This window comes from Glossina fuscipes, unplaced genomic scaffold, assembly GCF_014805625.2.
Source record: "Glossina fuscipes isolate IAEA_lab_2018 unplaced genomic scaffold, Yale_Gfus_2 1, whole genome shotgun sequence".
Taxonomy (NCBI): domain Eukaryota; kingdom Metazoa; phylum Arthropoda; class Insecta; order Diptera; family Glossinidae; genus Glossina; species Glossina fuscipes.
Window position 1 is genome coordinate 32,957,991 of NW_023998415.1, and position 26,769 is coordinate 32,984,759.

The window sequence follows — 26,769 nt, forward strand, 5'->3', positions numbered from 1 at the left end:
AAATTCATGAAAAACAATAGTAATGGAATTAGTATAAAAATAAACAAGCTTGTTCATTGCTTAGTGATAAAGAAGATTGACTAGATATACGTAGACATATATAAGAGATATAGATTTGTGTATTAGATGATCGATAATTTGAAAATTATTATATAACGTTGCCTAATCAAACAATATGATGAACATATTTCAACCTTAAAATACATGGTCTTTAGCGCTTGTTTTTCATTTCTTACATATAATGCAGAGTATAAACCGCAATTGCAAATCAAATAATATAAAGAAAGTGTACACTGGTATAAGATAAACATAAATTAGATAAATATTTTTTAAATTATAATAAATCGCCTTTGTTTCTTCTTACGCATTTTTATTTTCTTTTTTTCTTCATTTAATTGCGTCAATGAAGTCCCTCTTTTCCTTACCCTTTTTTTTAAACTCAATTTTTTTATTTTTTATTTCAATAATCAATCAAAAATTTAATTTGTATCGTTGTTTTCCATATATGTTTGACATAAATAGCTTTAACTAATTTTTCTTATCAAATAATGTTGTAACGCAGCTTTCCATTATTCTTACCACTTGAGACTGTATAAATTGGAAAACGCAATTACGTATCATAATAATAGCTCCCATAATGTACGGGCACAAGTGTAAATTAACTATGATTAAGGTTCAATAAGAAAAATGATTGCATTTAGAATGGAAAGACGATTTTTTAAGTAAGCTTCGTTATTTATAAATGAATTACTTCTAAAGTTGTGATACGATGCGTGTTATGTGGCTTTCCCTTTATGCCAAATCGCGGTACCAACTGCTTAAAGCAAAAAAACTTTTCTTTCTAGGTTGGCTGCCCTATTTTTTTGCACACAAAGTCGATAATACTTCTTAGCAAGTGTAAATTTTTTGACTGACTTTTAACTAGTTGGAATACATAAAAATTTTTTTTCTTAAAGAATTAGAATCAAAAAAATCCAAGTGAAGTGTGTTAAAATGACTGATTCTTTGGATAATGCTGATACGTCAGTAGAAACAGTTCCAAATATTACAATAGTTGATTATGGAGCTTTTGCTAATTACATCCGCAAAGCTGTTACTATTTTATTGCCAGAGGAAGATGTGGTGCCACCGGCTTTAAATTTAGCATTAGAAGATCCAGATAACCAAGAAAGGATTAAAAAATTTCTTGCGGACTCTCAGGTCCAAGCCTTGTATATTCAAAGGAATTGCCTGAAAGGTTAGAAAATAAAACTTGCAATAAAAACAAGGCTGACGCCCTCTAACAAAATAGTGACTGGAATGACTGGAATGTAGATCTTTTAATTAAAATGTGAAAATTATTGAAAAAATTTATACAAATTTATCACTCATTATAGGTTTTTATTTCAAAATTGAACGCATATCTCTCGATGGGTAAAAATCAATAATTTTACTAATGACAGTGAAATCTCGTTTTTCGGCATAAATGAGTCATAGATATTTTTTTTTTGTTTCTTTTTTTTTTTTTATTTGTATACTTGTCGGAGTATTATGAACCGGCGCAAATACGAGCAGCTGTAAATTTTAAAATCTAGTCTTTTGTCTACAGCTCTATTTTATTGTATTTGAATATATGCAAAAACTGCTTTCCGTAATTTCGTCGCCATTTGGAAGATAATTATGTACAAATACGTGCTCCATTTTTCACATTTCCTGAATCGCAGATTACATTAAGTAGTATATTATCTGGACATATAAGCCACAAATCTATTGGCTTAGTCCATCTCTGTTCAACATACCAAAAAAAAAAAAAAATAAGTTAGGAGTTCTTCCTATCATTGCGGTAGTTTTAAATACTGTCAGAGCCGATAGCCTGTGTTGCTAGTGCTCAATGTCTCTTTTTTTAGTCTAAGAATTCAATTCATTAGTCTAAAATTAAAATAATAATAATAATAAATACTGTCAGAAAAAATACACTAAGCATAAATCTTAACAAACTTTGCGAGAGATTCACTTTGCACATAACAATGCGAAATCTAACCACAGGAATGCAATAACATTTTCAGTCTTAGTTCTGGGTGACATAGAAATAATCCATTTGAAAATCTTTATTGCTACTGACGTATCAAAATAAAGTAGCCTAAGTCGTCAACATATATGTTGATGGATTATTTCAATAAAACAAAATATTCTTAGTTAGAAATTCTGAGCGAGCTATTTTCGACCTTTTCGTTAAAGTATTAACATCCTCTTTGCACTTTAATAAAAAAGAAAAAAAAAAATATCGCTCTCATCGGACGTTGATATAAATGATCGAGAATTACTTTAGCGACTTATTTTAAACATTCAAACCTAACTTTCATTCCGATATATGTAAAATATTGATAAAAATGTGTTAGCATTTCTTTGCTTTTGGCATTTAGTCCCATTTATTTTTTTCTAGATTTCTAGTCCCTAGTGGTTTTATCGTTCCTTTTAATGTTTCTTTTAAAGATTTTTGTGTCGTAAGTATTCAAGCAGAGGGATGGTTCAGTCCATTCGGAAGTTTCACACTGTGTTAAAGTAAATATCTTTTATAAGAACGCATAGTACATATATAACATGAAGTAGATATTGTTTGCATGTGAATCATAGGAATTCTCTAAAACACATGAATTAATTGATCGAAGGGAGAATACATATTCATTAGTGCGTCCATTTGGATTTAGATTTGCAATTTTCGTCTAATGGAATATACTTGAGATGCAAATTTTTCTTGTTAGTTCCAAAGTCGAAACATGGATACACAATTACCGAACAATTATGTCTAAATGAGGCGGAATATCTAAATAGGATTTCAACCACATACGACGCGAGAGCTCAAATTTTCATTCCATTTCACAACCAATGGTACATATTAAATATATATATAGATCGGATCTCACACATTGGAAAACGGATGTATAATTGATTTTCCTTTCATTTGCAACGCCCAAAAATAAGCATCAGAGATGTTGCACAGAACATTCCGAGTGTACTGCTACGTTCAAAAAATAAAGCCGAAATTTTTTTTCTTTATATTATTCGATTTCTTTAGCTTATAAATTGTGAAATTTACTGCTCAAATCTCTGCTTTGTTATCACACGTCCATACTCCCATCTTTTATGGACAAAAGTGAAAACAAAGAAAAAAATCAAGCTCTTTAAAGTCAATAAATTAAAAAAGGGAACCAAAATGATCGGAAATTGTGTAATGTATATAAAGAAGAAGAACACGCCCAAGTTAACAATAATAAGTCAATAAGTTAACAGAAAGAGCCAAATGCTAGGGAATAACTTAAATTAAATCGCTGACTACCTTTAAAGGAGAAGAAATTTTAGAAAGATTAGAAAAGTGTTTTGTTACTTTCCTTGAATTTTCTCAAAGAATTTTCAAAGTAAATAAAATTATTGCACAAAGAATTTATATTAAATTCTCTTTATAGTAACAAAAATCTTAAAAATCCAAATCACTTAAAAAAAAACAATTTGCCCTTACCGTCCGTTTGTCTTCTCGGCTATGTGAATGAGTGTAAATTCTTTTGAAAGCAGGATTGTGTTGAAGTCTCTCAATTGATGAGTAATGAAGGTCTCAAATACATACGATTATGATCCGACAACTGTCGATAATCAAGCGAATATCATGTTAAGGCTTAATCTCTATCGAAGAAATCACGTCAAAGAAAATTACTAATTCTTCTTCGTCCTTTGATTTTCGTTACGCTATTGATAAGTAATTCATTTCAAAATGTTGAAACAATTAATGCGAAACCTAAAATATTATTTAGGCCGTCAGCGCCGTTTTTATTATTATAATGATCCGCCTGAGGGGCCGAGTAGGCAAGAGTCTCGACTAGCAACTCAATTATCATGGGTTCAAATCACAAGTGCAGTAGAGTTTTTAATAAAGCCGAAAGCCTTAGATGCTAGTGCTTTAAGTGCTTTAGTCTTAGAATTTATTCTCTGGCTAAATTTATAATAGTAACAATAATATTACTATAGTGAACATTTGAATACATTAGTAGTTATTTGTCAATTTTGCAACAGACACCATTTCTTTCTGATGTAGACCCCAATGACCGTTTTCTCTTCTCACGAGTCAAGAGACTCCGAGAGATAGTTTCCTTGTTGCCTTGAAGTCTATGTTGCAATAGACCACCCTCTGAGTGGTGATCTTCTGCGGCTGTTAATGACAGTAACTGCCTACAAAAAGAAGGCCACGTTTTTGTTACTATTCTCTCGCATAAACTAAGGTGCACGTCTCTATTTTGTAAAGATTGGTGATTTTGAGTTTGCACAATTACCTCTGCGAGGTGCTGTCGAGCTGTATAAAAATGTATAATAATTCATAGAAGACAGCGTAACTCGTATCTTTCAAATAAAGCCCATATTAACAAGGGACGGTTACTATGATATTGTGATTCAAGTCCAATATAGCTTTTCTTCTTATTTCTATATTTTGTTACCTCTATTAATACTAAGATACTTTACAACTTTTTTCTAAGTAACAGAATGTTGTTGCATATGGGGCGCAAACATGCTACTCATTACAATAAATGTACACTACTATTTACATAAGATTAAGAGTAAGTTTACCGCGTTTAATGACATCATACATTTTGATAATAATATATATAATGGAATATCTAAACGTAAATATGACCTTGATGATTAATTTATATACATGAAGACGCAAAAGTCTTGATATACGTTATGTTCGATATAAAGTATGTAAACAAATCTTTTAAGAGTTGCACGATGAGTCCAAAAACAAATATTTCTGTAGGGATGACCATGTCCCATCAAAAAAAAAATAAATAATAATAATTCAAAGTGTATAAAAGGCTAAATAGAATGATGGCGATATAAGATAGTGAATATAGGAGCAGGTAAAAGACAAAAACAACGAACCCCTTAACTCAAAATGCTTTATTTCGTTAACAGATTTTTCTTCATTAAAGGCCTACTGGAGAGTTTCTTCTTGAACCTTAAGTTGAGAAAACGTGTTAAGACTTTTGCAATCATCTGTATGCATAGCAGATATAGTTTATTTATCTCTCTATATGTAATTTTCTCAATCATGAAGGCCAAAGTGTATGAGGCCGTGAAAGTGACATTGAATTGAAGGCTGCGTGCTTGTTTAATATTATCAATGCCATGCCATTGATATCAAGGTTCCGAGAGCAATGTTCTAAAAGCACCTTCAAACTCAAGGTAAAAACTTAAACGTTAGCGCAGTATATATTATGAAGGCAAATTTTGTGTTACTTGATGATGGTATATATATATTTTTTTTTTTTCTTTTTTTTTTTTCTGCAATTTGAATTATAAGAAAGTTGTATGGTCCTGCCTTTTTAAGCTTAAGTGGGAGGGGTAGAATTCGTTAATCTTATTATGGAAAAAAAAATAATGATGATTTTTTCTCCCAACAGAGGATGAAAACGAACAGCCAGCCGAGGGAGAAGAAGAAAAGGAATTTGTTAACTATCAAATCAGCAATGACGTACACTTCACCAATAGCCGCATGGCATCGCTGGCCTGCATTAAACGGGGCACTGTAATAGAGGCCGACAAATCGATTCATTCTCAATTACGGTTAATTAACTTTTCGGATGGTTCACCTTATGAGACCTTGCATGCTTTCATTAGCAAATCTTTGGCGCCATATTTCAAATCTTATGTTAAGGAATCGGGCAGAGCGGACCGTGATGGCGATAAAATGGCTCCTTCGGTCGAGAAGAAATTAGCTGAATTGGAAATGGGTTTATTGCATTTGCAACAAAACATCGACATTCCAGAAATCACTTTAACTGCTCATCCTATCGTTAATGCGGTTATACGTAAGTGTGTCGACGAGAATCGCAAAGCTAAGGTGGCCGACTTCGGCGATAAAGTGGAAGATTCGTCTTTCTTGAATCAATTGCAAAATGGTGTAAATCGTTGGATTAAAGAAATTAAAAAAGTTACGAAACTGGATCGTGATCCTTCCTCGGGTACTGCTCTGCAAGTGCGTTTCAGTCCCTATTCCCTGCTTTTTTTCGTATATTTTGTTTAATGTTATGTTTTAAAATTCGAATTTTAGGAAATATCTTTTTGGCTGAACAAGGAGCGTGCTTTATATCGCATACAGGAGAAACGAGAGTCACCTGAGGTAGCTCTGACTTTGGATATCTTGAAACATGGCAAACGTTTTCATGCCACTGTTTCTTTTGATACCGATACTGGTCTTAAGCAAGCTTTAGCCATTGTTGCGGATTATAATCCCCTTATGAAAGATTTTCCAATTAACGATTTATTATCAGCTACGGAATTGGAAAAGATACGCCCAGCCGTTATACAAATTTTCTCTCATTTGCGCAAAGTGCGTAATACTAAATACCCCATACAACGCTGTCTTAAACTTATCGAAGCTATCTCACGTGATTTATCACAACAACTGCTTAAAGTGTTGGGTACCCGACGCCTTATGCATATACCATTCGATGAATTTGAACGTGTTATGAATCAATGCTTTGAGATTTTCAGCTCTTGGGATGACGAATACGACAAATTGCAGGGTTTGCTACGTGACATTGTCAAGAAGAAACGCGATGAGCATATGAAAATGGTGTGGCGCGTTTCGCCAGCCCACAAAAAATTGCAAACTCGCATGGAGCATATGCGCAAATTTCGTCGCCAGCATGAACAGCTACGTACAGTTATATTGCGTGTATTGCGTCCTACTAAAAATCAGCAACAAACTGGCGAAAACAATGCCGGTGAGAATAAGCAGCCATACAGTTTAGAAGCGGCTGATGCCAACGCCATCGAAGAAGTTAACTTGGCTTACGAAAATGTCAAAGAGGTAGACTGCTTAGATATATCCAAAGAAGGTTCTGAAGCGTGGGAGGCGGCCGTTAAACGTTACGAAGAACGTATTGATCGTGTAGAGACACGTATAACGGCGCATTTACGTGACCAATTGGGCACGGCTAAAAATGCTAATGAAATGTTTCGCATATTTTCACGTTTCAATGCATTATTCGTGCGGCCGCATATACGAGGGGCTATACGAGAATATCAGACTCAATTGATTCAACGAGTCAAAGACGATATTGAGGCATTGCATGAGAAATTTAAGGTAGTACATCAAATAAAGGAGAGGATGAAAAATTTAATTGTTTTTTAATATATTTTTATGCGTTCAGGTGCAATATCCACAATCCAAAAGCTGTCGTCTGTCTACGGTACGCGATTTGCCACCAGTGGCTGGCTCGATTATCTGGGCTCGCCAAATCGATAATCAGTTGACGATGTACTTGAAACGCGTCGAAGATGTTTTGGGCAAAGGATGGGAAACTCATATTGAGGGACAAAAACTCAAGGCCGACGGCGATAGTTTTCGCAATAAATTGAATATACAGGAGGTATTTCAGGAGTGGGCTCGTAAAGTCCAAGAACGTAACTTCGGCAGCTCTGGACGCATTTTTACAATCGACCCTGTACGCTCACGTCATGGCCGCGGGAACGTCTTAAAATTGCGCGTCAACTTTTTACCCGAAATTATTACTCTTTCTAAGGAAGTGCGCAACATCAAGAACTTGGGATTCAGGTAAGCGACATGAAATTTGTTAAAAAAGTTTGTCCGTTGTGCGTCCTCTACGCAACAATATTTCAATTTCAATTTCAATTTTTCGTCGATTTGTATTGACGGTATTATAATATAAATGTACTGATCAGGATGAGATTTTCAGTCGGTTGTTGTGGTCAATTGAGTCGGAAGACCAATAAAATAAAATGAGATAAAGAACTAAAAAATTTTGAACTTTTTAAATTCTTGGATCAGTATTATCAATCGGGACGGGGCGGAACCTGTTCTGACACATGGCCTATTGTGTTTACATTTTTATGACAGTTTCACCGAAAAGTTTCTTTTGTTCTTATATTCCTTATTAACTTTACTGTTACTATTATTGTTGTCATTATTATATTATTTTCATTTTTCTGTAGAGTGCCTCTGACGATTGTGAATAAAGCTCATCAGGCTAATCAAATTTATCCTTATGCGATTTCTTTGATCGAAAGTGTACGTACCTACGAGCGGACTTTGGAAAAGGTATACATATATGTGATCAATATTTCTTTAAATAGATCTTTCAATGCAATAACTGGAAGCGAACACAAAACACACGTATTATAAATTATTTCACACATTTGTTTTGCAAAATTTTTTTCACTTATTTATTATAAGTACTTATTTGAAAGAAAAAAAAAAAAAAAAAAAAAAAAAAATTCACACGCACACATATTCACTTCAGTGCAGTTTTTACTTCGTTTATCGTTTATTTGAGCATATTTTTATTAATTGTAATACACCGCCCCTCTACACATTGATAAGACAACATTCTAAACGTACTTCTTCTTTTGTATCCCTATCATTATCCATCGAATATGACGTTTTACTTACATGCAGCTAAATAATAGGAGTTTAGCACAAAACTCTGTCTTCAAGGTAGCGTTTTTGTAAAAGCAAATTTGAAGTTTTCTTAAAATCAAATAATTATTTATAAGCAAACAAAGCATGCATTCTATAAAGCACTTAATCAATAGTAGTCGGTCATGAGTTTGTTTTTAGCTTTGCTTATTGCTTCCTAATCCTATTATTACGTTAATGTCAATAAATAAATTTTTTGATTTAGATTGAAGATCGGGCCAGTATTGTTCCTCTAGTCGCCGGTTTGCGAAAGGAAGTTCTAAATTTGGTATCCGAAGGTATCGGTCTAGTATGGGAATCCTATAAACTAGATCAATATGTGCTGCGTCTATCTGAGTGCGTTACTCAATTTCAAGAAAAGGTAAGTTCAAGTAAAAATACTAAGCTAACGTATAAGTTTCTAAGCTTTAAATACTCACCATTCAAATTGTAACATATAGGAAAGAAATAGTATATTCACAAACGTACACACATATTTACATATACATATATATATATATTTACAAATGTATGTATGTATGAGTTTAGGGGTGTAAGTCTCGCTTTTACTAGAGACACGTCCATGCAGGTCTCTATCCGGCACTCGACACGATTAATTACCATCGGAGCGAGAAATTCGCGCTTCCCCGTCGGACACTCTGGTGTTAAGCCTTCACGGAAGGAACTCATATTAAATTTTCGCTATTCTGGCTTTTTGGGAATTGATGGGTGTGAAAGCAAAAAGGTGTGAAAAAGAGTAGGTTCATAAATTGACTGTAAACGCTTATATGTATTGATGACATGATTTAAAAAAAGAAAAGATCGCGACGTAAGTTGTTGAATTGCAAGAACACAAAATGTGAAGAATGCTGTGGTCACGAAGACCACATATACTTAATTGGCGTAGTGTGGAATGGCGAATAGAAGTGGTAACTTTCGGGCAGGCAAAGACGATACGATCAAGAGATTGTAGGACACCACACGTGCATAAAGGGTTGTTTACTATGTTAATTTCGAGTAGATGATCATTGCACCTCGTGTGATTGAACATCAGTTTGTTAATAAGACAAATAATGTCACGTCTGTAGCGACGCGATTGATAAACTAAAGGGCTTTATTTGTGAAAATAAAGAGTATAAATGACGACCATAAAGTGAATTATTCCATCGCTAATGCCAAGAAAGAACTGAATGTTTTTGTCGATTGTCCTCAGACGTGCAGGAACCAGAACACGATCATTAAAATGAGATGGTCGGGAAGATTCAATTTTATCCGCAGTGTTGTTGTAGGAATGCGACGGGACACCCAGAAAAAGTAAAAACAAAATGTGTCAGACTTAAGGCTATAAAGTAAGGATCTGAATTCTAACACGTAGGGGTAAGTTTTACCTGAGGGAAATGATTGTAAAGCGAATAAAACAGATTTTCTGTCTGACACTACAAGGAACTTCTTTTGAGGTTGAGTACTCGCTAAGCGGACAGCATTTAAGATCACATGGCATTCAGCCGAAAATATAGTGATTTATAGGTGATTTGAGAAGTAATGTGCAAAGCGAACAAAATATTTTAAAAATTGTAAAAATTGTACATTTCAATGCAGTTCGAAGTTTCCGTCTTCATATGCTAACAAAACTGAAATTTGAATTCTATCTATCAATTTATTCGTACTAAGAAATGTTTATGACCACTTTTCCTGTGATTAAAGTCTTTGTAAAAGAATGTTTAAAAGCACAAATAATAATTCATAGTGACATACATAGGGAGATTTGTAAGTTCGCGTTTCTTCTAGAAACAATTAATGGTCCGATAACGAGTGACAATAAATGTAGCATTACGTGGCCAACAAAAGCAATTAGTAAATCTATTTTAGTGAAATCGCAGGTGCCATAGGCTTTCACATCGTAGACAAGGATTTCTGCTTGATGATCATTTATCTTTCCAATGAAAATCTTAAATGTTTGAGTATTTTACCCATTTTATATAGTTTTAAAACCTAAACCTCCTTGCATTTTTAAGGTTGAAGATCTTCTCGTAGTCGAAGAGCAACTCGATGTAGATGTGCGCTCTTTGGAAACTTGTCCATATAGTGCTGCCACGTTTGTTGAGATCCTTTCAAAAATTCAACATGCTGTCGATGACTTGTCGTTGCGTCAGTATTCGAATTTAAGCGTTTGGGTTTCCCGTCTCGATGAAGAAGTCGAGAAGAAATTGGCTTCACGTTTGCAAGCAGGCATACAAGCATGGACCGAAGCTTTGACTGGTGATAAAAAGGAAGTTGATCTTTCTATGGATACCGATGCTCCGGCTCAACCTACCCATAAACTTGGCGGCGAACCGCAAATACAAAATGCCGTGCATGAAATACGAATTACTAATCAACAAATGTACTTATATCCTTCCATCGAGGAAGCACGTTTTCAAATTATGCAACAGTTGTTCGCATGGCAAGCCATCGTTACATCGCAAGTACGTTTACAAAGTTCCCGTTATCAGGTGGGCTTAGATAAACCAGTATCACAAACGTATCGGAATTTATTGACCAAACTGCCGGATGGTAAAGTGTTGGAAAATGCCTACGAGGCTATCGAAAGTAAAATAAGTGAGGTACGTAACTATGTCGATGAATGGTTGCGTTATCAAAGCTTATGGGACTTGCAAGCTGATACTTTGTACGGTCGCCTAGGCGAAGATGTTAATTTGTGGATTAAATGCTTAAATGATATCAAAAAATCTCGTACTACATTTGACACTTCGGATACCCGTCGTGCTTACGGGCCAATCGTCATTGATTACGCGAAAGTGCAGGCTAAAGTTACTTTGAAATATGACTCTTGGCATAAAGAAGCTTTGGGCAAATTTGGCACTTTACTTGGCAACGAGATGACTACCTTCCACGCTAAGGTCTCCAAATCAAGAACTGATTTAGAAATGCAAAGCATTGGTAAATTTATATTTATTTGTTCAGAGAGTAAAATTATTATCATATAAGTATTCCATAAACAGAGGCGGCCAGCACTACTGACGCTGTTAGCTTTATTACTTACGTTCAGTCATTGAAGAAAGAAATGCTGCTTTGGGATAAACAGGTGGAAGTGTTCCGTGAAGCCCAACGTATTTTGGAGCGACAACGCTTCCAGTTCCCCAACAATTGGTTACATGTTGATAACATCGAAGGAGAATGGTCTGCCTTTAACGAGATCATTAAGCGTAAGGACACCGCTATACAAACGCAAGTGGCAAGTTTGCAGGCGAAAATTGTTGCTGAAGATAAAGCTGTGGAGACAAGGACCATCGATTTCTTAAATGATTGGGAGAAAAATAAGCCTACTGGTGGCAAAATACGACCGGATGACGCTTTACAACAATTACAAATCTTTGAAAGTAAATACACACGTCTCAAAGAGGAACGTGATAACGTGGCTAAGGCCAAAGAAGCGTTGGAATTGCAAGAGTCAGCTATTGCTAACAATAGTTCGGAGCGTATGAATGTGGCTTTAGAAGAGTTACAAGACTTGCGAGGAGTCTGGAGTGAATTATCCAAAGTTTGGTCACAAATCGATGAAACTCGGTAAGTACTCCATATCTGCTCATTTATCGGATTATTCTTTTTATTAATCATTTGCATGGTAGAGAAAAACCTTGGCTTTCGGTACAGCCGCGAAAACTACGCCAACAATTGGAAGCTATGATGTCTCAACTTAAAGAATTACCTGCACGCTTACGTATGTACGAATCGTACGACTATGTAAAGAGATTAATACAAAGTTACATCAAGGTAAACATGTTAATTGTGGAATTGAAGTCGGATGCATTGAAAGAGCGTCACTGGAAACAATTAACAAAACAATTGCGTGTCAAATGGGTAATTTCTGACCTAAGTTTGGGTCAAGTTTGGGACGTAAATCTTCAGAAAAATGAAAACATAGTGAAAGATATCATATTAGTGGCACAAGGTGAGATGGCCTTGGAGGAATTCCTTAAACAAGTGCGCGAATCTTGGCAAAGTTACGAATTAGATTTGATTAATTATCAAAATAAATGTCGTATTATACGTGGATGGGATGATCTGTTCAATAAAGTCAAAGAGCATATTAATTCAGTGGCAGCGATGAAACTATCACCTTATTACAAAGTATTCGAAGAAGAAGCTTTGACTTGGGAGGAAAAATTGAATCGTATCAATGCGTTATTCGACGTTTGGATTGATGTACAACGTCGTTGGGTCTATTTAGAAGGCATATTTTCGGGAAGTGCTGATATTAAAACTTTGCTACCACAAGAGACTTCACGATTTCAGAGTATCAGCTCAGAGTTTTTAGGGTTGATGAAAAAGGTAGCCAAATCGCCCAAAGTAATGGACGTTTTAAATATACCGGCCGTGCAGCGTTCCTTAGAACGCTTGGCTGACCTGCTAGGCAAAATTCAGAAAGCTCTAGGCGAATATCTTGAACGTGAACGTACATCTTTTCCACGATTCTATTTTGTGGGGGACGAAGATCTTTTGGAAATCATTGGCAATAGCAAAAATATTGCTCGCTTACAAAAGCATTTCAAGAAGATGTTCGCTGGAATTGCTGCGATATTATTAAATGAGGAGAATAATGTTATTTTGGGTATATCGTCCAGAGAAGGCGAAGAAGTGAAATTTATAAATCCTGTTTCCACGGTCGAACATCCAAAAATTAATGAATGGTTGTCTTTGGTGGAGAAACAAATGCGTTTCACTTTGGCTTCTTTGTTGACCCAAGCCGTCCAGGATATCAAACAGTTCCGAGATGGCCAGATAGATCCACAAAAATATATGGAATGGTGCGATAAATATCAAGCCCAGATAGTTGTTTTAGCTGCACAAATTTTATGGTCCGAAGATGTAGAAAGCGCTTTGCAACAGGCATCAGAAAGTCACACTACAAAGCCTCTACAACGTGTTTTAGCTACTGTTGAGTCCACTTTAAATGTTTTAGCAGATTCAGTGTTGCAAGAACAACCGCCATTGCGTAGAAAAAAATTGGAACATCTGGTAAATTTTAATGAATTTAAAAAATTTTCTGAAATTTTGACTACAACTTTTAATTACAGATTAACGAATTCGTGCATAAACGTACTGTCACTAGGCGCTTGATATCGAACGGCGTTACGCATCCCAAATCTTTTCAATGGCTTTGCGAAATGCGATTTTACTTTGATCCACGTCAAACCGAGGTGTTACAACAATTGACCATACATATGGCTAATGCCCGTTTCTTTTACGGTTTCGAATATCTAGGTGTACAAGATCGCCTTGTGCAAACTCCTCTGACTGATCGTTGTTATTTAACCATGACCCAGGCCCTGGAATCACGTTTAGGTGGTTCACCATTTGGTCCTGCTGGTACCGGTAAAACTGAATCAGTTAAAGCTCTTGGCAATCAATTGGGTCGTTTCGTATTGGTCTTCAATTGTGATGAGACCTTCGATTTTCAAGCGATGGGTCGTATATTTGTAGGTCTCTGTCAAGTTGGAGCTTGGGGTTGTTTTGATGAATTCAATCGGCTTGAGGAACGCATGCTTTCCGCTTGTTCGCAGCAAATACAGACCATCCAAGAAGCTTTGAAGTATGAAATGGACAGCAATAAAGAGAGCATCACGGTGGAATTAGTGGGCAAGCAGGTGCGAGTCTCGCCGGATATGGCGATATTCATAACCATGAATCCCGGTTATGCCGGCCGTTCAAATCTGCCCGATAACTTAAAAAAACTTTTCCGTTCTCTTGCTATGACAAAACCAGACCGTCAGTTGATCGCGGAAGTTATGCTTTTCTCGCAAGGCTTCCGTTCTGCTGAAAAGTTGGCCTGCAAAATTGTACCATTCTTCAAATTGTGCGATGAACAATTGTCTAATCAAAGTCATTACGATTTTGGCTTACGTGCCCTTAAGTCTGTTTTAATTTCCGCAGGCAACGTTAAACGCGATCGCATACAAAAAATCAAAGAAACACTACGTCAACGTGGTGAAGAAAACATTGACGAGGCTTCGGTGGCTGAAAATCTACCTGAGCAAGAAATACTTATACAATCAGTTTGCGAGACCATGGTACCGAAACTGGTGGCCGAAGATATCCCCTTGTTATTCTCTTTGCTAAGCGATGTCTTCCCCAACGTGGGTTACACACGGGCTGAAATGAAAGGTTTGAAGGAAGAAATACGCAAAGTATGTGAAGAAGATTATTTAGTGTGCGGCGAGGGTGATGAGCAGGGTGCTGCCTGGATGGAAAAGGTAATAATCTTAAATCCGTAGGATGTTGTAGCCATTAATATTCCCCGTTTCTTAACATTTGATTTAAATTTACTCCCACAAACACATATATGCTTAAACCATAAAATCTCGCATTCCGTAAACAAATATATATTTAATAACAGGGATTCGGTGAAACATGGGTCGAAAAAGTAAGAAATTATTTAGAAAGTATTACAGTCAATATTTTAAAAATAACAAGTTCGAATGTTCAATAAGGCAAAATGAAGTGAAGCAATTTGTATCTACGAAATATCATATCTCAGTTTTTATAATTTTTTTCATTAGTCCAGAATTACGTTCATCTTTTTTCTTTTCTTTGCGCAGTTTCGTGTCATTCGATTTTCCCGAAATTGTAATTGTGTAGTTTGATTGAATCGTGCATTCGCAGCATTTTTTCTTTGCTCCTCCCAAAGCAGTTCGAACTTGTTCTCCTTCCATTTTCAATTGGAGGATTTTTTCAATAATTGTGTTTGCTTATGTTCAATTTGTTTTTCGGAAAGGTCTTGCAACTGTATCAAATCTCTAAACTTAATCACGGCTTAATGATGGTGGGACCTTCGGGATCTGGTAAATCGACTGCATGGCGTACCCTCTTGAAAGCTTTAGAGCGTTTTGAGGGCATTGAAGGTGTAGCTCATGTTATCGATCCGAAAGCCATTTCCAAAGAAGCTTTGTATGGTGTTTTGGATCCGAATACACGTGAATGGACTGACGGCTTATTTACACACGTCTTGCGTAAAATCATTGATAACGTACGCGGGGAAATTAATAAGCGGCAGTGGATTATATTCGACGGTGATGTTGATCCTGAATGGGTCGAGAATTTGAATTCTGTTTTGGATGATAATAAACTGCTAACTTTACCGAATGGTGAACGTTTATCGTTGCCGCCCAATGTGCGTATCATGTTTGAAGTGCAGGATTTGAAGTTCGCGACTTTGGCTACTGTGTCTCGCTGCGGCATGGTTTGGTTCTCTGAGGATGTTCTCTCTACCGAGATGATATTTGAGAATTATTTATCACGTTTGCGTTCAATACCCTTGGAAGATGGAGATGACGACTTCTCCACCATTGCAGTTAAGTCCGTTAAAGATAAAGAAGATGAGATATCGCCTTCACTACAAGTTCAAAGAGATATTGCTTTATATCTGCAACCATTCTTTTCGGCTGATGGTATAGTGGTACGCAGTTTGGAGTACGCCATGGAACAGGAACATATTATGGACTTTACCCGCTTAAGAGCTTTAAGCTCCTTATTCTCCATGATAAATCAGGCTGCCAGGTAAGTCAGTGAAAAGCGATTCATTCGATTTGTAGTAAAAACTTTCGGTTTATAGAAATATCTTAAATTATAATGCTCAACATCCCGATTTTCCTTGTTCGCCCGATCAATTGGAACAATATATACCTAAAGCTTTGATTTATTCCGTTTTATGGTCTTTTGCGGGTGATGCTAAGCTTAAAGTACGTATTGATTTGGGAGATTTTGTTCGCAGTGTCACCACCATTCCTCTACCTGGATCTGTGGGTGTCGCTATCATTGATTATGAGGTTAGCATGAATGGTGAATGGGTACCATGGTCAAATAAAGTACCAGTTATTGAGGTAGAAACCCATAAAGTAGCTTCCCCCGATATAGTGGTACCCACTTTGGACACAGTGCGTCATGAATCTCTGCTTTACACTTGGTTGGCTGAACACAAACCTTTAGGTAAAATTAGGAGTTCAACCGAATTTCGTTCACTTTGATAATTTTTCCTTTTCAGTACTTTGCGGCCCTCCTGGGTCTGGCAAAACTATGACATTGTTTTCGGCTTTACGCGCGTTGCCCGATATGGAAGTGGTCGGCTTAAATTTCTCATCCGCCACTACTCCGGAGCTCTTGTTGAAAACATTCGATCATTATTGCGAATATCGCAAGACACCTAATGGTGTCGTCCTATCGCCCGTGCAGATTGGTAAATGGTTAGTTTTATTCTGTGATGAAATCAACTTGCCTGACATGGATTCCTACGGTACGCAACGTGTCATTTCTTTCTTACGACAACTTGTCGAGCACAAGGGCTTCTATCGGGCCAGTGATCAGGCGTGGGTTTCTTTAGAACGCATACAATTTGTGGGCGCTTGCAATCCGCCTACCGATCCTGGTCGTAAGCCATTGTCGCATCGTTTCTTACGACACGTTCCTATTATCTATGTTGACTACCCCGGCGAGACTTCACTCAAACAGATTTACGGCACTTTCTCCCGTGCTATGTTGCGTTTAATGCCTTCATTGCGCGGCTATGCTGAACCTTTGACTAATGCTATGGTAGAATTTTATCTAGCCTCGCAAGATCGTTTCACGCAAGATATGCAACCTCATTACGTCTACTCGCCTCGCGAGATGACCCGTTGGGTGCGTGGTATTTGCGAAGCTATACGTCCTTTAGATTCCTTGCTCGTTGAAGGATTAGTGCGCATTTGGGCCCATGAGGCGTTACGTTTATTTCAAGACCGTTTGGTTGACGAAACTGAACGTCGCTGGACCAACGAAAATATCAATACAGTGGCGTTAAAACATTTCCCAGGTGTTAATCCAGACGAGGCTCTTGCACGTCCAATACTTTATAGCAATTGGTTATCCAAAGATTATATGCCGGTAAATCGTGAAGAATTACGAGACTATGTCCGGGCACGCCTAAAGGTCTTTTACGAAGAAGAGCTGGACGTTCCTTTAGTGTTATTCGATGAAGTGTTAGAACACGTTTTGCGTATTGATCGTATATTCCGCCAACCCCAGGGACATCTATTACTTATCGGAGTATCGGGTGCAGGGAAAACCACCTTGTCGCGCTTTGTCGCTTGGATGAATGGTTTATCGATATTTCAAATTAAAGTACACAATAAATACACAAGTGAAGATTTCGATGAGGATTTACGTTGCGTTCTGCGACGGTCGGGTTGTAAAGATGAAAAGATTGCTTTTATTCTGGATGAATCAAATGTTTTGGACTCTGGATTTTTAGAACGCATGAATACACTTTTGGCTAATGGTGAGGTGCCCGGGCTCTTTGAAGGTGATGAATACACGACGCTAATGACTCAATGCAAAGAAGGTGCTCAACGTGAAGGCCTAATGTTAGATTCAAGCGATGAGTTATATAAATGGTAAATAATTACGAATTAACGAAAAATATTAGTAAACTTGTTCATGTTATTCATGATTTCTTCAAGGTTTACACAACAAGTTATGCGTAATTTGCATGTAGTCTTTACAATGAATCCTTCAACTGACGGCTTGAAAGATCGGGCTGCCACTTCGCCAGCCCTTTTCAACCGTTGTGTGCTGAATTGGTTCGGTGATTGGTCCGACTCGGCGCTCTTCCAAGTAGGCAAAGAATTTACAGCACGCGTTGACTTGGAGAAACCGTCTTGGTCGTCGCCAGATTTCTTCCCTTCGGTTTGCCCGCTAGTACCATCGCAGCCTAATCATCGAGATGCAGTAATCAATAGCTGTGTGTACGTCCATCAAACCTTGCATCAAGCCAATGCCCGCTTAGCTAAACGCGGTAGTCGCACAATGGCTGTAACACCGCGCCACTATCTCGATTTTATTCATCATTTTGTGAAATTATTCAATGAGAAGCGTAGCGACTTGGAAGAACAACAATTACACTTAAATGTGGGTCTAAACAAAATAGCTGAAACCGTTGAACAAGTGGAGGAAATGCAGAAATCGCTCGCTGTTAAAAAGCAAGAGCTGCAGGCTAAAAATGAGGCAGCCAATGCCAAGCTGAAACAAATGTTCAAAGATCAACAAGAGGCAGAGATCAAGAAAATTCAATCACAAGAAATACAAATTAAATTAGCCGATCAAACGGTAAAGATTGAGGAGAAACGTAAATATGTTATGGCCGATTTAGCGCAGGTTGAACCGGCAGTCATTGAAGCACAACTGGGTAAGTTTTATCCGTCTTATCCTATTATTTGTCTTATATTTATTAGAGTTGTTTTGAAATCGAAAATAGCTGTAGAATTAAAATAAAATGAAAGATAATATTTAAGTTAAACTTTTAAGTTTTTTCCATTTTCCTTAATAAAAATCTTGTCTAGCTGTTAGCTCGATTAAAAAGAAACAATTGGCTGAAATACGTACTATGACAAATCCACCACCAGCCGTTAAATTAGCTTTGGAATCGGTATGTGAGTTGTTAAATGAAAGCGCACCCGACTGGAAGACCATGCGTGGCATCATCGTTAGGGATACTTTTATATCATCTATAGTTAATTTTCAAACTGAAAATATCACGTATGGCCCGTTCAACCTTATATACATATAGTATAAAAACTATATTGTGACTTTTTCTTTTAACTACTTTTTATTTAACTTTTGTCCTCTAATCACTAAATTAAATTAAATTAAATTAAATTAAACATGCAACCATACTCACTTATAAAAGAAAAAGAAAAACGTTTAATCACAGATTTTAATTCTGTTTTTCTAACTTCATTTTGAAATTCATTTGCGCAATAATTGCCTAAGAAAGCCAAAAAAAAAATAAAAAAAATAAAATAAAAATAATATAATAATAATATATATATTTAAAAAAAAGAAAAAAAATTAATATATTATGTTTATGCAGAAGTTCGTAGCGAAAATCGAATATTCTTCAGACACGTAGACAATTGTTAAAGCTGCGTCCGCTCTCTTTAGTCTTTAGTAGATTTGCTCGACATCAATGTTGAGTGACTAAGTAGAGCGGGAAGCAGCGTCATGAAAATGAATAGTTGTGCAATGAGCTTTCTTCAATCGGGCATGATCCCCACGGGCATGATCACATACAGCATAATTTTCATGCTTTTTTCACTTATGTTCTCGCTAACTTTGCACAAAACAGTGAAACGGTTCGAAAATATTAATTTGCATTTCATTCTAACGATGCAATGAATGCGTCAGGGATCTTAAAAAGTTGGCTAAAATGTCGTCCTACAATCTTGTATCCGTGATTCGTGAGTTTGATACTTTATCAAGCGAATAGTCAATTCCAATCTACATATCTCTTAGCTTCTTTGAGGAATCATGTATAGACGTAATATATAAATTTTTTTTTTTGGTTTTTTTTTGGGTTTTTCAAATTTTTTTTTGTTTTTTTTATTTTGTTTTAAAAATTTTTTGTTTTTCTAATTCGTCTGACCACTAAACGATTAATCAATTAATTGACCATGTGATTATTAATGAGAGGAGACTTGTACATATATATATATATATCTTAAATACATATAAATATAAAATATATGCAAATAATTATAGCCTGATAGTTATCATATATCTTTAATAAGCTACCACATTTATGCAAATGCCGCGCACACAACTTTTAATATTTTCCAAATTATTTTACTCTGTTCAATTTTTAAGTAATTTATCTTTTATACTTATTATATACTTACACGCTATATGCAGATCAATTAGGCAGGATATTTGTTCGATTGGCTAACTGATTGATTGCAAACGTATAACGTTAACATTTCGTTAAAAACCGCTCAATAGCTGATAAAAGATATCCTTTCGAATACTCGAATTATTATTCAGATTCACTACAAAAGCAAAATTCGATAATAATCAACTGTTGAAACTCTAATTCTGGGCGAATGGAAAGAGATCGATAATACTAATAGTTAATAGCGGTCGATAAAAAGTGAAAGGACGTGAAAATCGTAAGATGGCTATAGACCAATTTCTAATAGTTACGAGTTCATTTTAAGCGCATTCCTAATTGCATTACATCATCTTCATAATGTCAAACCTGATCTATCTATCTACCTTGCGCTATATAGTATGAAGTAGAGTATACAAACTTAGCTTTATCTATCTTTCTATATAACTGATATGAAAAATCCATATGATTGGAGATCAAATTATACCTTGCTGCTAGAACTAGTTCAATATATTTCGAATCATAGAGCGAGAAATATCATTTTCTTTTGCTAAGTAACATGCAGTAGCATGAAGCAAATTGGAATGTGAAAGAACAATACAAAGTGGGGTAATTCGAATTCAAAAAAACTTTTAAGTAAAGTATATAACGATATAGATAAATCTTTCCTTCACTCAGTTTAATTATTCAAATTTCAATTACCGATAGTAATTAGTATTCGTCATATCTGTCTCTGTATGTCTACTGTTTAGTTTGCCAAAGCAAAGATTTTCTAAGATCCTCTCTAGCCGATCGATACTGAGATCTCCTCTTACCCTAATATGTAAAAACAAAAACACTAAGTACAGTAACTGACATTGGGGAGAAATGTTAATCAGGATCATGTAAAAATGATTTCAATTAAGTTAACCATTCAGAAAAGATCGCCGTTCTAGTTTTTATTGGACACAAATTTTTTTTCAAACATTTTGCAAAAAAAAAAAAATAATAATTCAAGGGAAAATTCACAATTTTCTGAAAAATTAGACTTTTTTCCTTATAGTGAATGTCTGTTTAATAAGCCATATCTCTCTCCTGAATTCGTTTAAAGATCCGCTAATATGGACTACGATTAGGAAAGGTTATAAGTAAGGTATTTATTTTGTTTAGTTCAGTTTAAGGTTGGTTTGTCTTGTTTTATAAACATTTTCATTTGCTGGTGTGTGTTCCTGTGATGATTGATTCTTCGATTCGGCGATGAGATAAAAAGGAAAAAGAAAGAAAAGATTTCTGTAAGACCTCAACAGGGCAATTTAGAGGCAAAGAATACGTTCAAAATTTTCGTTTGTATATTATAAATTTATAAATCGGTATATTCACTTAATTATTTGATATTAGTTAAATAACCCTACTTACTTAAATAATTAGTAAATAACTGTTAAAAAATCTAAAAAAATTAAAAAAAAAAAAATAAATTAATATTGTATAAAGAAAAACAAAGAAATCAAAGAAAAATAACAATTCTTAAAAATTTACTACTCTTTTACTTACTCTTTTTCACATACTCTCCTCACTCTCTATACCGTGAACCACTATACACCAAATACAATTATCACTACCATCACCACCAACTACCCATATCATACCAAAAACTATGATATAAAATCCAAACAAACAAATATAGCTGTAAAGTCAATACGCAAACAACAACTAGTTGAGGTGAGAACAATGGCTAACCCACCATCGGTAGTGAAATTGGCACTTGAATCGATCTGTTTACTGCTGGGTGAGAATGCGACCGATTGGAAATCGATTCGTGCCGTTATAATGCGTGAAAACTTTATTAATTCAATTGTATCTAACTTCAGTACCGAAATGATAACGTAAGCATGTGTTTTACAAACAAAAACAAACTTAAAAAAAAAAAAAAAAGAAAAAAATTCCTCTGAAAACAATTTTCTTTCCTTTAAATTTTGTGTTCTTTTTGAGTTTTACTGTTATTGTTGTAGCCTTGCTTGAGAGCACCTATTTTTGGGGCTCGCCCTTAAATTTTATTCAGTTTGTTATTTGTTTCGTTTGTAGTTTTTTTTTTTTTTTTTTTTTTTTCTTTTCTTTTCTTTTAACTTAACATTTGGGTGCCTGTTTGTAATTATTCGATTATTAATTAACCCTAAGTTATATGAATTATTATTAATAAAATCAAAATTTTGTATAGTATTTGTTTTTCGGTTTGAATTTCTCATAATTGGTTTTCTGTGGCTTTGGTTATGATACGCTTATGCTTTGATAACAATTCTCATTCTAATAGAAATTTGTTGCTTATCATCTACTAATAATTATTATTATTTGTCCAAATTAAAGATTTTAATATACATACATAATATATATATATTTTTTTATACGTTACACAAAAAATACTGCAGCGATGATGTTCGTGAAAAGATGAAAAACAAATACATAAGTAATCCGGATTATAATTTTGAAAAAGTCAATCGAGCTTCATTGGCTTGCGGTCCTATGGTTAAATGGGCCATTGCTCAGGCAAGAATGAAAAGGAAAAAGTTGAAAAGTTCTTAAGTTCTCAAATTTATTATTTTATTTCTACGCATAGATTGAATATGCGGACATGTTGAAACGTGTGGAACCGTTACGAGAGGAGTTACGATCTCTTGAGGAACAGGCCGAAGTAAATAAGAAAAATGCCCAGGAAACGAAAGCTTTAGTGGAGCAATTAGAACAAAGTATTGCCGCTTATAAGGAGGAATATGCTCAGTTGATTTCTCAAGCTCAAGCAATTAAAACTGACCTTGAGAATGTTCAAGCTAAAGTTGATCGATCAATTGCTTTACTCAAGAGCTTGAATATTGAACGCGAACGTTGGGAATGCACTAGTGAAACTTTCAAATCGCAAATGTCAACAATTATTGGTGATGTTTTGTTGTCGGCCGCTTTCATCGCTTATGGCGGCTACTTTGATCAACATTATCGCACTAACTTATTTACGACTTGGTGTCAACATTTACAAGCGGCCAATATACAGTATCGCCCTGATATCGCTCGGACGGAATACCTTTCTAATCCAGACGAACGTTTACGTTGGCAGGCGAATGCTTTACCAACTGATGATTTATGTACCGAGAATGCCATAATGTTGAAACGTTTTAACCGATATCCATTGATTATAGACCCATCTGGCCAAGCGACCACATTTTTATTGAACGAGTATGCTGGTAAAAAGATTACTAAAACCAGTTTCTTGGATGATTCATTCCGTAAAAACCTGGAATCTGCTTTACGTTTCGGTAATCCGCTTCTAGTACAGGATGTTGAAAATTATGATCCAATTTTGAATCCAGTTCTGAATCGAGAACTTCGACGGTTGGATCACGTGTAGACAAAAATATGACAAAAGATGGTGACAAGTCAATATCCTGGTCACCTAAGGTGATTAAAACACGTCCTCCTGTACGTCGAATTTCCTCCAGATATATGTTCCAGAGTAACATTTGTAAACTTTACAGTAACGCGTAGTTCATTACAGTCGCAGTGCTTGAACCAAGTCCTGAAAGCTGAACGGCCTGATATTGATGAGAAACGTTCCGATTTGTTAAAATTACAGGGCGAGTTTCGTTTACGGTTGCGGCAATTGGAGAAAAGTCTATTGCAGGCACTCAACGATGCTAAGGGTAAAATTTTGGACGATGATTCGGTTATAGCGACTCTGGAAACGCTTAAAAAGGAAGCTTTCGACATTAATCAAAAAGTGGATGAGACCGATAAAGTTATAGCTGAAATAGAAACTGTCTCTCAACAATATTTACCCCTCTCTGTGGCTTGTAGTAATATCTACTTTACTATGGATAGCCTAAATCAGGTGCACTTCTTGTATCAATATTCACTTAAGATGTTTTTGGATATATTTTCTACCGTCTTGTATAATAATCCAAAATTAGTGGGTCGTAGCGGCTATGCCGAAAGATTGGTTCTTATAACACGTGATCTGTTCCGTGTATGTTATGAGCGTGTGGCACGAGGCATGTTGCATGCCGATCGTTTAACATTTGCTTTACTTATGTGCAAAATCCACTTAAAGGGCACGTCAGAGCCTAATCTTGATGCAGAATTTCATTTCTTCTTGCGTAGTCGTGAAGGTTTATTGGCTAATCTTGAACCCGTGGAAGGTTTGAGTCCTGAACAAATTGAAGGCGTTAATCGTTTAGCATCGCGCTTGCCCATATTCCGTAAATTAATAGATAAGTTGCGTTCGATGCCTGAGTTAGTGCCATGGTTGCAGCAAAGCTCTCCTGAGCAATGCGTTCCCCAATTATGGGATGAAAACAGAGCTCTATCGCCCGTAGCTAGTTCGGTTCATCAGCTACTATTGATTCAAGCGTTTCGTCCGGATCGAGCTATAGCTGCGGCTCACAACGTGGTTAATGCCGTTTTAGGTGAGGATTACATGCAAACTGCAGAGGATGAATTGGACTTTACGGCTGTAGTGGAGAAGCAATTGAACTGCAACACACCTGCTTTGCTTTGTTCGGTCCCAGGATTTGATGCTTCTGGACGAGTTGATGACTTAGCTGCAGAGCTTAACAAGCAAATCTCTAGCATTGCTATTGGATCTGCGGAAGGTTTCAATCAAGCTGAGAGTGCTATAAATCTGGCTTGCAAGAGTGGTCGTTGGGTGCTGCTCAAGAATGTGCATTTGGCCCCACAGTGGCTAGTGCAGTTAGAAAAGAAACTTCATTCATTGCAGCCGCATTCTGGTTTCCGTCTCTTCCTAACAATGGAAATTAATCCTAAAGTTCCTGTGAATTTATTGAGAGCCGGTCGTATATTCGTTTTTGAGCCACCGCCAGGCATTCGTGCGAATTTATTGCGCACGTTCTCGACAGTTCCGGCTGCTCGTATGATGAAAACTCCTAGCGAACGTGCACGATTATATTTCTTGTTGGCGTGGTTCCATGCTATTGTTCAAGAACGCTTGCGATATGTACCGCTAGGATGGGCTAAGAAATATGAATTTAACGAAAGTGATTTGCGTGTAGCTTGCGATACACTGGACACTTGGATTGATACCACTGCTATGGGACGCACTAATCTACCACCAGAGAAAGTTCCGTGGGATGCTTTGGTCACTTTACTCTCCCAATCAATTTACGGGGGCAAGATTGATAACGATTTCGATCAACGTCTTCTTACTTCCTTCCTAAAGAAACTCTTCACTCCACGTAGTTTTGAAGGTGATTTTGCTTTAGTAGCTAATGTTGACGGAGTCTCAGGAGGTCAGCGGCACATTACCATGCCTGATGGCACCAGACGCGATCATTTCCTGAAATGGATAGAAAACCTGACAGACCGTCAGACACCCTCGTGGCTCGGTTTGCCCAATAACGCTGAAAAGGTTTTACTTACCACTAGGGGTACCGACCTTGTAAGCAAATTGCTTAAAATGCAACAATTAGAAGATGATGATGAATTGGCCTACAGTGTAGAAGAATGTAATGAGCAGGCTGCCTCTCAACGTCAAGAAGATGGCCGTCCTTCTTGGATGAAAACTCTCCACAATTCGGCTACTGCTTGGCTGGAATTGTTGCCTAAAAATCTGGCAATTTTGAAACGTACTGTCGAAAATATTAAAGATCCATTGTATCGCTACTTTGAACGCGAGGTTACCTCTGGTGCTAAACTCTTGCAGACGGTTATATCCGATTTGCAAGATGTTGTACTCATTTGTCAAGGTGAGAAGAAACAAACTAATCATCATCGTTCTATGCTTTCGGAATTAGTACGCGGTATCATACCAAAAGGATGGAAACGTTACACTGTGCCAGCTGGCTGTACTGTCATCCAGTGGATAACTGATTTCAGTAATCGCGTGCAACAATTACAAAAAGTTTCTCAATTGGTTTCACAGGCAGGAGCTAAAGAATTGCAAGGTTTCCCCGTATGGTTAGGTGGTCTTTTGAATCCCGAAGCCTACATAACTGCCACCCGTCAGTGTGTAGCTCAAGCCAATAGCTGGTCTTTGGAAGAGCTGGCGCTAGAAGTCATTATAACCGAATCGAGTATTAACAATGAGACTAAGGATAGCAGTTTCGGTGTCACAGGCCTCAAATTGCAAGGCGCGCAATGCAAAAATAATGAACTGCTGTTGGCATCGACTATCATGATGGATTTGCCATTAACTGTATTGAAATGGATTAAGTAAGTCTCTTGAAAACTTTTTAAACGTTATATATGTAATGGTATATATGTATATATGTGAACTGATTCAAATCTTTTCAGACTCTCTTCTGAGCCACGCGTTAGCAAACTAACTTTGCCGGTTTATTTGAATTCCACGCGCACTGAATTGTTGTTCACCGTGGATTTAGCTGTCGCGGTCGGTCAAGATCCTTACAGTTTCTATGAACGCGGTGTGGCCGTTCTAACGTCAACCGCTTTAAATTAAGAAAAAATATGATAAATCAATAACTAAAAAATTGAAAAATATGTAACCAATAAAATTCAATTGTTCTATTACTAGTCCAGGGCTTAAATTATCTAAAAATATATATACTTTGCTTCGTCTTTACTTAAAATACAATGTTCAATAAAAAAAAAAAGCTCGGGTGAATTAATGTTGAAAGAAACAGGGAACACT

The 26,769-nt window shown here is 36.3% G+C and overlaps 1 protein-coding gene across 1 annotated transcript; it reads left to right on the forward strand.

Moving 5' to 3' along the window:
- The first annotated feature begins 993 nt into the window (after window positions 1–993).
- On the forward strand, window positions 994–26,577 carry LOC119632656 (dynein heavy chain, cytoplasmic). Its single transcript, XM_038025672.1, is given in 21 exon segments — window positions 994–1,237; window positions 5,430–6,004; window positions 6,080–7,117; window positions 7,185–7,588; window positions 7,987–8,092; window positions 8,450–8,488; window positions 8,676–8,831; window positions 10,465–11,389; window positions 11,452–12,016; window positions 12,079–13,468; window positions 13,528–14,703; window positions 15,225–16,006; window positions 16,062–16,435; window positions 16,491–17,874; window positions 17,941–18,665; window positions 18,820–19,015; window positions 22,544–22,661; window positions 22,732–23,497; window positions 23,500–23,588; window positions 23,590–26,330; window positions 26,412–26,577. Coding segments are annotated over 21 exon segments (13,959 nt in total).
- The last annotated feature ends 192 nt before the right edge of the window (window positions 26,578–26,769 follow it).